The sequence below is a fragment of the Typopeltis vanoorti genome, chromosome 6 (assembly GCF_054136105.1).
Source record: "Typopeltis vanoorti isolate ZY-2024b chromosome 6, IOZ_Tvanoo_1.0, whole genome shotgun sequence".
NCBI classification, from domain to species: domain Eukaryota; kingdom Metazoa; phylum Arthropoda; class Arachnida; order Uropygi; family Thelyphonidae; genus Typopeltis; species Typopeltis vanoorti.
In genome coordinates, this window is record NC_143554.1 from 146610743 (window position 1) to 146623323 (window position 12581).

At 35.9% G+C, this 12581-nt stretch overlaps 1 protein-coding gene across 1 annotated transcript in view; it reads left to right on the forward strand.

Moving 5' to 3' along the window:
* Positions 1 to 12581, forward strand: part of LOC150106041 (uncharacterized) — a 54952-nt gene that overhangs the window by 39136 nt on the left and 3235 nt on the right. The window contains exons 7-9 of the mRNA XM_090393782.1: positions 715 to 753; positions 3831 to 3872; positions 11405 to 11446. Of these exons, the coding sequence (XP_090249908.1) occupies positions 715 to 753; positions 3831 to 3872; positions 11405 to 11446 (123 nt within the window). The remainder of the gene's footprint in view (positions 1 to 714; positions 754 to 3830; positions 3873 to 11404; positions 11447 to 12581) is intronic.

The window sequence follows — 12581 nt, forward strand, 5'->3', positions numbered from 1 at the left end:
GAAACATACTGCTTCATTTCGGCGATGTAAACTATACAGAATTAGGTGACATTAAAGATCCAATCTTATTTCAGAGCCGAATGTATGAAGAATATTCGAATGTTTCGAAATTTTGGCCACAGAACTTACGAGAATACAATCTTCGGAAATCAAAGTTACCTAATCTTGCCTAATTAGTGCATTTCTTAAAGGTTTCACTGGCTTGACAGCTGTTTGCAACTGATAAGTCACATTTAAAAAATAGACCTCGCTGACATGCGATTGCTTTCGTGTTGAATGAGAATTTTTGTTCTCTTAGGATTTCTTCCTGGTCTCTGAAGAGAACCAACAGTTCAAAACAACTGTTAGGTCGGTGAAATCTTTATCAAATACACTAATAAAAGGCGAATATACGGACGCATCGGCATCACTCGAGTTTTTTAAGTAGCGCAAGCTAAGCTAACTCCGATGTCGAGGATAGTATACGTAAGGCTCTGTGGTGAAAATATCTTCTACATATATTCGGCTTTGAAATAACGCTGGATCTTTAATGTTCCCTATTTCTCTGTAAAATGATGATATGTATTATCTTTTTTTTTATTTATATATTATCTTATTTTTTTTTTATTAAGGATTTAAAAACTAAGATCCACAACATTCTCCTAGAAGATCAAACTTTCATTACATTACTCTGACTTGAAAACAAATACATTTTTTCTGTTTATTTCATTGTAGGAGAAGACAGAGATTGAGAGACTGAACGGTGAGCTGCAGGTGAGATTCCTTTTTTTTTTTCGAGTTTTTTACACTAAATTAGTGTGGTGCTATTTTCAACATAATGCAGTTTAATAACACTATAGTTATTTCTTGTCAACCAAGAAGAGCAATGAGGTGGCAAGTATTGGCTGATAGTACGAAACGAGATGGAATCACAGCATTGTGACTATAAACACATTCCGCGCCCTCTCTGGGTCATTGGGAGTAATTACTATTATTACTTGACACTTACCAGTCATGAAAATATGCATGAGAGACATAATACTGCTGTGTTTTAAATAGTGGTATAAACAAATGTAAGGGAAACTAGAATTTATGAAATATTCCTGTGTGTTTTGCCCAGTATGACATGAGCATCATTCAGGGGGAAAGCAGAATTAGCTACAGCAATTAATATATGAACACAAGAAGGATTCATACAGCATGTTCATACTTCCTCGTATCTTCGGTCGCAACTGTTGAAACACTGCCGGCCTAGTTGACCGATTAGCGTAATCACTTTCCGACCAACAGGCTACGGGGTCGTATCCTGCCATGGGCAGAGATGTTCGTGATTGCCTTTAGGTGGGAGATGAATTTCATTGCCCTGTGTCAGACCATTCACAGCGCTTACTGAAAAACCTGAAATGGCTTGTAAAAGGTCAGTGGTTGGTCTCTACAGAATTGTTTCCGGACTAAGTAAAAATAAATTAAAAATACAAAGAAATATATAAAATTGATAAAAAGTATAAAATATTCTTAGCCCACTCATGGTATGAAATGCACTATAGATATGCAAATAACCTTTGATGTAAGTATGTATGTATGGTAGACTTAAAAGTTTCAAGATGTGAGGAACTTTTATCTGGTCTCTTTAGACTAAAGGTGAGTTAGTCGATCTCATACGAAGGAAGGGAGGTTTTCACCCGGAAACTTGGGTTTTTGTTCCCCAGAATAGGCAAACCGGCACCGTAAACACATTAACATCTATAGACATAAAGACTGCTTCCCGCCTCCTCCTCCTCCTCCTCCTCCTAATGCCAGACGCTGAGAAGATGGTTGGGATTTCCCACAGTCGTATAATCATAGCTGATCCTGCACTAAACGGAATTAAAAACGCCATAAAGAGGAAGAAGAAAAGACAATTTCTGAGGTGGTTTCAAGTGGTTAACATTATATTTGCTTAGAAGTGCTTTTAAAGTAAGGTGTGGGGAATTGAAATCTAGCAGAAGGATGATAATTATCAGTTATTTTCTGTATTGTGGTTTCTTTATATCCGTTAAGTGTCAGAGTGAGTTTTCTTCGAAGGGATGAGAGTCAGAAGAAAAAAATGTTGGAAGTTTTTTTTTTTTTCCACTTGGTTAAACTATAATAAATTTAGTTTAAAATTTAGTTTAATCCTTTATCCAAGTGTAAGCAAACAAAATTTGTGCCTGAAGTATCTTCAGGACAGAGGCAACTTGTGGTAAAGGTGGACCAAGTTCTCATCACTCCTTGGTGATGAGTATCTCCCATAATGCAAAGCACATCTCCTTACAGACATGTATAATGCTATGCATTAAGAGAAGGACCACTACCCAGACCGGTTTCGACCTTTATTGAGGTGTAGTGGCTCTCTCCTTAATGCATTGCATTATAAATGTCCGCAAGGAGATGAGCTTTGCATTATGGGAGATACTAAGACAAGGAGTGATGAGAGCTTGGTCCACCTTTACCACGGTTGCCTGAGTTCTGAAGATACTTCAGGCGCAAAGTTTGTTTGTTTACATTTGGATAAAGGATTAAACTAAATTTAAGAAAATATATTGTGCGTGTTCGGTGCACAATCTGTTCTTCTGTAGCCCATTTTTCAGCTTTCTCCCTGAATGATCCTCCTGCTACATTGAACAAAATATGCAAGAGAATTTAATACATCTAGTTTCTTTTAGGAACCTTCGTAACTCAGTTAGTATATACGAAGCCCTCTGGTTGGAAAGAAGTGGGTTTGATTCCTGTCCGTGATTTGGGGAACCTATATCTGTCTCTTTCGACTAAAGATGAGTTCACCGGTCTCATACGGAGGTAGAGAGTTTTTTCTCCCGTAACTCGTGTTTTTCATCCCTCAAAACAGGCAAACCGGTCCCTTGAACACACACCGGTACAGTCATAAAATATACTACTGCAAGAAAGGCAACGGGAAACCACCTTGCTTATAATCATCTCCATAACAGCTACTCCCTCCCCCAGCATCCGTATGGCTGAAGGAATATGATAGTTTCTTTTAGATGTGAGAAGTTATTTTAAAAAAAAATTTTACCTGACACCTGCAAGAGTACCAAAACTCATCCTAGAAGGGCACACACTACTCCATTACGCACATATTTCACTAGGTAATCCTCCAAACCACACAACGACACTACTGCCATCAACACACAATGGTCAACACCAGCACCAACAATATTATTTTTAATCTGTAAAGTGCGTGCATGTGTGTTTTGTTGTCGTTTTGTTTATATGCTACGTGAAAATCTCGAGTTCTTCCTCTCCTCAAAAAAAAAAAAAAAACGGTAACCTCCGTATCAGATTGTCTAACTCACCTTCAACTGAAAAAAGTTTTAAAAATACTGTCTATTTCCAGAAATGTTTCGAATATCAGTTATGTGAATAATGAAAGTTATCGATGAAGTCATGTGTATAATGCAAGAAAAAAAAAGACAAAAATAAGGTACAGCTGATAAGATTACTTGAGACCCCTACTTCCTCAAACTCTGCTGTCATAAAAATAATTTACGGATCAGATCAGAGTTGCTTCCATAAACGATATTCCTGAATTGAAGCCTCTGCATTACTATCATCTAAGCTTCACAGTCGGAATGGGTCTCTTTTGTGGTAAGCGAATGTTTTACTTTATTGTTTTTGTATTGTTCGACAGTACGTGAGCATTAAAAAAAAAAGGATAGCACTCTTCATAAAAGAACCTGTAGCAATTTATAATTATTTTCTTAATGTTTTGTGCTATGCAAATGTTTTTTCCAAGAATAACCCTTAACCTTTATAATTTGTATTCTCTAAATCCCCGTAAAATATAATTACTCTTCTGATTTGTGTTATTTCAGTGTAAGAAGAATGAGATCCAATTTCTTCGGAAATGTCTCCAGGTGAGTTTATTTTTCTTGTATAAAAAAAAGCGCTAGAATAAAATACAGTGTTAAAAGTAATTTCCTTTATCAGAAATATTTATCAGAAAGTTAGAAAAATTCCCAATTGGAGGTAAGTACACCACTGATTTCAAATACACACACAAATAAAAAGCACAAGAAATCAGTACGAAACCCTCACAGTCCTCTACTAACCTTCCTGTCATAACATGACAGTCGAAATCATAGTGGTACCCAATGAAATCCTTATGTATACTTTGTGTTAATAAAACAAAAAATGTATAAACCCAATTCAGCACCCATCGTTGCTACCAACACAACTCCTCTCTATTGCAAAAGAATACTTGCCCTTAAACTGAATGTAACGTTGTATGATCTCAATCCCATCTTTAAATGCTACCCTATTTGACAAAAGTCTTTCCAACTCCCCCGAAGGAAAAAAAAATCAGGAGACGGTGGCTTATTTTTTAATTTTATTAATCTTACTTGGAACTGCTTAAATCTGTTTTCCATAGCTTGCATGTTGAGGCATATAAAAATGGCTTCTCACCTCATCAGAAAACATCGGTCAACAAGATCACCGCAGAAAAAGGTAATCTTACCAAACTATAAATAGACGACCCTTGTCCATTGTAAACACCAATCGCAGAATAATATAAAGAGTCATTACCAACCTGCACAGACCGCACTGCAAGTAATAATAATTATATAAGACATAATTATAAAAGCCCTTATAAAGGATCTTCGCATCTAGACCGGATTTGAATCCAGGTCTTTCCAAACAAAGGGCATCGTCGAAAGTGACTGACCTAATACTCCAACACTCACATGTGCCACGTGTGTGTTCGAGTATTAGAAAGTTACCAGGGTTATAAATAAAGCAGTGGCATCACTATCAGGAGACATACCTAGTAACTCAAATATTACTCTTGACAGACAGTGACGCAATTGTAGGTACTGCTCATGCTCAAAAGGCGACTCAGCCAATTCTAAAAAGAGTCATTCTGTGGAGAAGTGGTTAAAGTCAATATCTCGATATTGACTTTAACCACTATCATTAACCACTATCAATATCATTAGCGACGCATTAGTGCATGTTCACGAGATCAGAAAAGCAATCCTGGTTCAAGGTCAGAGTTGCACGAGGTAAAGTGCAGGCGACTGTTATCGTGAGCGTAGGGAAGCCTCTGGCGACTGCACTACTGTATCGGACTGTCTCAAGATGGGCCAGTACATTTTGTACTGGTCACCATCACCCGGGTGACAATCGCCTTGCAGGACGACCCGCAATTTCCGATGAACAAGTTTATCTTGTTGGAAACTCCTCGCGGTTGATCGGCGATGAAGTGTACGCCAAATGGCCCAGGACATTGGAATAAACCACCAAAGTGTTTAGCACATCCTAAAAGAGAAGCTCGATATGTATCGTGCAAAATTTCAGTTCGACGGATTCCACATCACTTGAATGGGATGCAAAAATGGCAGAAGTAAGTGGTTCCTGACCTTCATTTAGAACTATTCGAAAACGAAGGGGGATGCATTCCTGAATCGTATCGTAGCCATTGATGAAATTTGGGCAAGGGCTTATAAACCGGAATTGAAGAGATATTCCAGCGAATACCACCACTCAGGATCACCCCCAGAAAAACTTCGCTAGTGACCAAGCAAAGTTCAAGTCATTCTGATAGTCGCTCACGAATATTCAAGGCGTCATTCTTCATCCAGCTGTGCCCAGAGTCAAACTATTTACGCACAGTACTATCGATGATTTCTGGTTGCACCACTTGCAACCAGTTTTTAGAGATTTTTTCATGGGTTTCTTCAATGACAGTGCACGATGTGTTGCAATTGATGATATATATACACTAGTGGCCAAAATTGTGGAAACCTTTCGGAAAAAGGGTATTTCTGAGATTTGATGGCTCATAACACCATTTTGTTTTTGGAGTAATACCATAAAATTATATATCAATGGAAAGATAATTTAATCAAGAATGTAATGCAATAACTTTTATGAAGGATGTTTTATTAGAACATCAGTTATAAAGAAACAAAGTGAAACACATTGAAAAAAATTAGATATACAAAAATTTTCACAATGTGACTTTAGCGTTAATTACAGCTTTAGAACGCCTTCCCATGAAGTGAACCAAGTTTTTTAGTTCTGCAGCTGCTATAATGTGAAACCAAGATTGAATTATTTCTTCTATTAATTGAGTTTTATTGGTGGGTTGCTTCTGACTAACAAGTTTCTTTAGTCGACTCCACAGATTTTCGATTGGGTTAAGGCCTGGGCTATTCCCAGGCCATTCCAGCAGTGGTTTCAAGATAATCATATTTGATTATCAAAAAGTGGTTTCAAGATAATCAGATTTTGCACACAGCAGCAACATGACATGGAGCTGGATCCTGTTGAAATATAAATGCTTCATTATCTTGGAAAATTTTGTTGTTGCATATTCGACTGCTCTATTCACCATTCCTTCTCGTTCATTTTCAAGAAAGAGTTTCAGATTTTAAAGTCTCGCACTACATTTTTGGAAACTTATTCCGCTAGTTTGCATGTATTTTTGAGTTCCATTTACTTCTAAAACTTCATTCCAAAAAGACAGATAACACAAAAAAGTAAAATCGCAAATTGCACCAAGTAAATTTTGAGCTGATCCTCGTGTGTCAATATTTTCTTTTATATCACAGAGTGCCTCTAAACTTAAAATTAACTTTTCGATATTATATCTTGCAGTATGAACTGCTTCATAGTGAGCACTCCATCTTGTGTCTGATAATCTTTTTAATGGTCGTACTACATTTGCCTTCAATACTTCCCAACAGTGAGTTCAACTTGAAAAAAATGACTATAACTTTTCTAAAACCGCAAAAAAATGTTACACACGTACAAATGCTTCCAAAAGCATGAACTCCACAAAGATTAAGTGAGTGATTTGCACATGGCATAAATAACGCTTTTGAATTGATACTTTTTATTTTACGTTGAACTCCACCATGAATTCCAGACATAGTTGCAGCATTATCATATCCCTGGCATAGGTTGATGGCAAGTATGTCCTCTTCTAATTTCTTCAGAATGTCAGAAGTAATATCATTTGCATTTTTTCCTGAGATAGAAAAAAAACAACAACAACTAAGAATGACTCCCTTAATTCAACTTTTCCATTTTCGATGTGCACGTATCTGATAACTTCACAAATTTGATCCACGTGAGATACGTCAGGAGTACTGTCGAAAAGGATCCCGTAATATTTAGTCTTTTTTTATGTCCGCCAATATTTTGTCTTTTACATGATTCCTAGTAAATTTATGAATTCATTTTGGATTCTGGGTGATATGAGCTGAATCTCCTATTATGTAAAGCAGAATGTTCAATTCTTAATAAATGTTCTTTTAGAACAGGGTCATGATGAGACAGAAACTGAATTAACTCCAAAAACGTTTCTTTATTTGTGGCTGAAGAATCTTCTCTATGACCTCGAAGAGTAAGATTTTGACAAGTTAAAAAGAGAATTCCATCCAAAACTCTCTTTGAAACATCCTTCATTCTTGTCTTTTCCTTAATAATTTGATCTCGAGTAACTTGATCTATAGTCTTATTCAATTTTAACCTTGTGGCTAAAGTTTCCCACATTTCTAAGCAATTAAGATGTTCTTCCGAAGTTTCATGTTGCGAAATCTTTGGATTTAATTTCCACCATTTATTAAAACCATTCACAAAACTCGATACTCTAGTTGTATCGCTGCAGGCAAATAAACGGCAACAAAAATAGTATAATTTTTTTGCTGTCTGAGAATAAACCATCCAAGTTCTAAGAACATTTTCGCCATTTGGTAGTTCTTTATAAAAAAAAAACCATGATTTTGTAAGTTGGCGACGATCTCCTTAAATTCCTATTCCAGATCTATCTGCTGCACCAAAAGGTCCATCTTTATTTTGAAATACTTCACTTCCTTGCTTAATAATATCGATTTTAATTTCATCTGGTACTGGGATTGACCAAGCAGCAACATCGCAGAATATTTCATTTGTATTTGTCCATTCCGTTTCCTTACTATTGACGTTCTTTACTTGTTGTTCTATTGTTTATGTCGTATTGAGTTCAATATTCTTTTCATCATGAATATTTTTCTTTTCCTGCTGGACTGTTTGTTCCAAAGTATCTTCCATTTCATGCCATTTTTCTGCCACTATTTCTTCTATTTCACCTGCTATGGTTGAAACTGATGTCGCTGGCATTATTTCTTTTATAATAGCTTTTTCTTTCATTTTTTTAATTTTATTTTTCTTCTTTGATATCCACTTGGTCTTTGTCGTTTCATGTTCCTATAATTTTTGAAATAGGGTTTGATTAGTTTTAATCCATTTCCAAGTAAGCAAACAGACAACTAAGTCAAGTTTGCGCCTGCAAGTAGTGCAAGTCTGGGTGAACCCGCACGTAGTGCAAGTCTAGGTGACCCGCACATGGTGCAAGTCTTAGGCAACTCGTGGTAAAGGTGGAATAAGCTCTGATCACTGTTCTTGGTATTTAACCTTAATGCAAAGCACACCTCCTTGAGGAGATGTATGATGCTATGCATTAAAGGCAAGGGGCCACTACCCAGACCGGTTCCGACCTTTAATGAGGTCTCATCAGTGGGACCCAGGCATAGAAATGCCAAGGTTTAGGTAATACAGAGCTTATAAATATTTTAGCAAAACAAGTTACCAAAAGGTACTTTGACCTCATTGAATAAAAATCTCAGGGAGAGATAGATGTAGAAAGACATTTTTGTATTTCAGGGTTTTTTGACTAGTATAGATTGTATCGATCAAAAACAAATCAACAAATAATAGTAGAAAACAGTTTTAAATTTGTAATTTAGTTTGTTTATAAACGGCCTATTTTCAACACACAGTATTCTATCACCGACTATAAACACAAAAATACGAATGTGTACACTTATACGTTTGAATAAATAATGTGTGATTTTACTATGAAATTGATCCTGAAATTGATTACGAGTATCAATAATATTAAATAATTTTTAAGAACTGAAAATGATACAAAACGTTTTATACAAATATCTGGTGAGTAGTAATGATATTCCATGCTCTTGGCCCCCAATTCAGCTTGGTGCCCCGCTCTCCTTCCCCCCCCCCCCGGGTATGCCACTGGACCTCCAGTTCCTTTAGTCACATCCCGCAACAGCTCAATAAGTGCACATTCAATCTTCGCATGAGATTCTACTGCTACCCAATTAATATTAGGATATTCAAGTCTCACTTTATGATTACTCTTTTCGCGCTATTTGGAGATGCCATCACTAGCAATCGATCCACCAAGTCTGTAACAACACTCCACTAGGTAACTGATCTTGTTAGATTCCACCTCACACCAGATGGCTTCAAACTCACTGCCACATGAAATGCTGTTAGTAGCACTACAATCATAGGGCTCAACTCTAACTAGATTCAAGTCATCCGATATCATTAGCAGCACGCCTCCTCTACTATCCTCTCTATCCTTCCTACACATAATGTACCCTTTACACTCAATACTAGATTCTGATAGCCAGCTCTCACTAATGCCTACAATCTGAGATCCCAATATATTGACTAAGGAAACAAACTCTATCTCTTTGTTTATGGTACCCGTGAACACACGGATTGTAGTCCGGAATACTTATGACCCAGCCATAGGCCTAGTTCCGCGTACAAAGGGCCTCATGGCCGTTATATCATCATACGAATAAATAAAAATAAATATGGTATTCCTAGAATTGTATACAGACATAATAATCTACCTGCATGTTCTTTTTGTATACTCTTGGCTACTGTCTGCATGACACAGCTGGTTAACTTGCATATCTCTGTTCTTCTCTAGTGTCTTATACGTGCATGTAGACATCTTTGCACACGTTTGATGGTTCCAAACCGGACAAACACAAAGTCGAAATCGTTCTCAATTCGTAATGATTATGCCCATTCCGGCCATTAGCCCAATTATATAATACACATATTATATTCTCACAATTTCTCCTATTATAATTTAGTTGACCTAACTTTCCGTGTTAGGTCGTATAGCATTTGTTAGTTTTTCAAGATTGCTAATACGAAACACATTCAGCTGTTCGCCGTTCCTCATATACAAATCTAAGTGTTCCCTCAAACTCACTCCACACATCCAAAAACTCTCATCCGTTCCTTGCACACAGCGTACTCATCGAATCGTTTTCCATCATAGTCCTTTTTCTTAATTTAGTTTTATCATACCGAGGTAAAATGCTTACTCTTTTCACTTTCTTACCTTTACTGTCGCCTCTTCCAACAACCCTTTCGTTTCCTCTCTCATATTGAACTTATCACTAGTTATGCCGTTATTACATATTAAAATACGATCTCGTTTACTTTGCTTTTTTTTTTTTTTTTGAATTGCTTCCAAAATGCACAGCTAATATGCAGTTTTAAAAAATAGTCATTCAGGCATTATCTTAATACCTATGTAGTTGCATTTACCTCCTATAACTTTCATTTATGGTATCTCTGAATGTTAATTCAAATGCACTAGTGGTATGTCACAGCCATTTAATACAATGTTCACATAGTAAAAGTTGTCCAACGTAACATAAAAAAAAAAGGCCTGTTCTCCAAAACCGTTTCAATACACTCTAGCTGTTCATGAGTTAGCAAGTGCATTCCATATTGAGAATATGAACAACGGCATAAATTAAAGATGCCAAGAAATTATATTCTTGGTTTAATCCTTTATCCAACTGTAAGCAAACAATATTCGTGCGAAGTATTTTAACGACTTGATACTTGCATACAGAGGCTAATAACCTCACATCAGAAGCATAACCGAGTGAAAAGAAATTTAACATCTAAATGTGTGGGACACATTTTGACTACTTGTATATGGAAATATGACCTCTGCAGTGGCGCGCCCAGAGGAGGGGAGCCAAGGGGCTCTTCCCCCCAAAGAAAAAGAAAAAAAAACTAGAAAAGTTTACAAAAATCTTTTCCTAATTAAAATTCATTTTTTTATTTGTTGTGTTGTGTCTTCTATTTCTATACTACTTGTGAATTAGCGAGCATTGCAGATGCTCAGTCATAGGTCGTATGCGATGCGTAGTGTGCATTCTCAAATCGTCTACTCAACTCGGCTCCCACTCCAAAGATTAAATCCTGAGTGGACTACTGGACCTCTGTATTACTTTAACCTTGGTACACCTAAGAGTAGATATATGAAAACCGCTACAAAAGCTTTATGCTGATGAAGGACGTCACAGCAAAGAAGATGATGCCACGGGACCACTGATTTTATTTATAAATTGTTACTATCTCAAATTAGTCTTGTTTGTTTCGTTTTCATTATTTTACTTTTATAATTCATTTAAGTGCAGCTGTAGACTGAAGACCTAAATATGTCTCATACATGTTTGTAAACACAGTGCAATTAATTAAAAGTCCAATGTGTTCGTTGCATTGAGAAGTGCATTATCACTTTATAACGAATTAATTGCCTTTCTTTTTATTTCAGAGTCATATGAGAATGATGTATTCATCTATGAAACAATCCCAGGTAAGTATTTGCTATTTATAATTACCATAAGTAACATACTTATTTTAAAATAATAATAAAATAACCAAAAGACGACAGAGGCACCTATTCGTTCATAAGAAAAATCACTTTATGAAGGCGTTTGCAAGAATTGAAATGTCGTCTGTGAAAATTTTATGGGCTGCTTTTTTTTTTTTTTTTGTGGAATATTGTTTTCTTTCTTTTTCTTTTTTTTGCGTGTCTAGTTTATAGATATAAAGATTTTACTAAAGAATAAATGTATTGAATGAATGTAGTCTATAGTTCGATAGCTCCATTAGTAATTTCAATTCTCAGTTAGTAGTACTACATCCGATTATCGAAGTCCCCACCAGTAATCCTTACTACAAGTTCTTGCGCACAAGTGAAACGACTTTTTTTTATTAGGCAATTCACTATCATAGGTCACTATCTCTCACACTATGTAATTCAGGATAAATCTATTTTTATTATCGATTGCGCAAACCTGAATTAATTGTAAGGCACGAGAAGATTAGTTTAGAGCGCATATAGGAATAATCATTTTTCTAAAGAAATCTTAAATATTCAGTCGTGGCAATTATTCTACTCAGACACGCAGGTTCGATTGTTTTTGTGAGACATTGGTCAAAGATCAGGCGAGGAAATTATATCAACAAAACATGTTTATTTAAACTCAGATAACCTTTACAATACAATACTCAATTATTCACAGTACTTAACAACCTCAGATAACCTTTACAATACAATACTCAATTATTCACAGTACTTAACAACTTGCATACAATTCTAGCTAGGGTTGTCAGATTTCTTGGTTGTCACACCGGGACACAGGACCGGATCGACGAAATTTATACAACCAAAAAAAAAAAACTACACATCTTCTTTCTACAAATGAACTATAAATATCACAGTCACGAAATTATTTCTTTTATAAAGATAATACAACTCAAATAGGAAAAAAATCACAGAGACAAATAAAACATTCTTTGTTTTATAAAGATTCTACAACTCAACTAAAAAAAAAAATCACGCTGAAAAATATTAGATATTAGATTAAAGTCAAGTTACTTGACTTTATGCTTGAGTCAAGTATAACACAAATATAATATTTAAAGAAAAGAAAATCACAAATTTT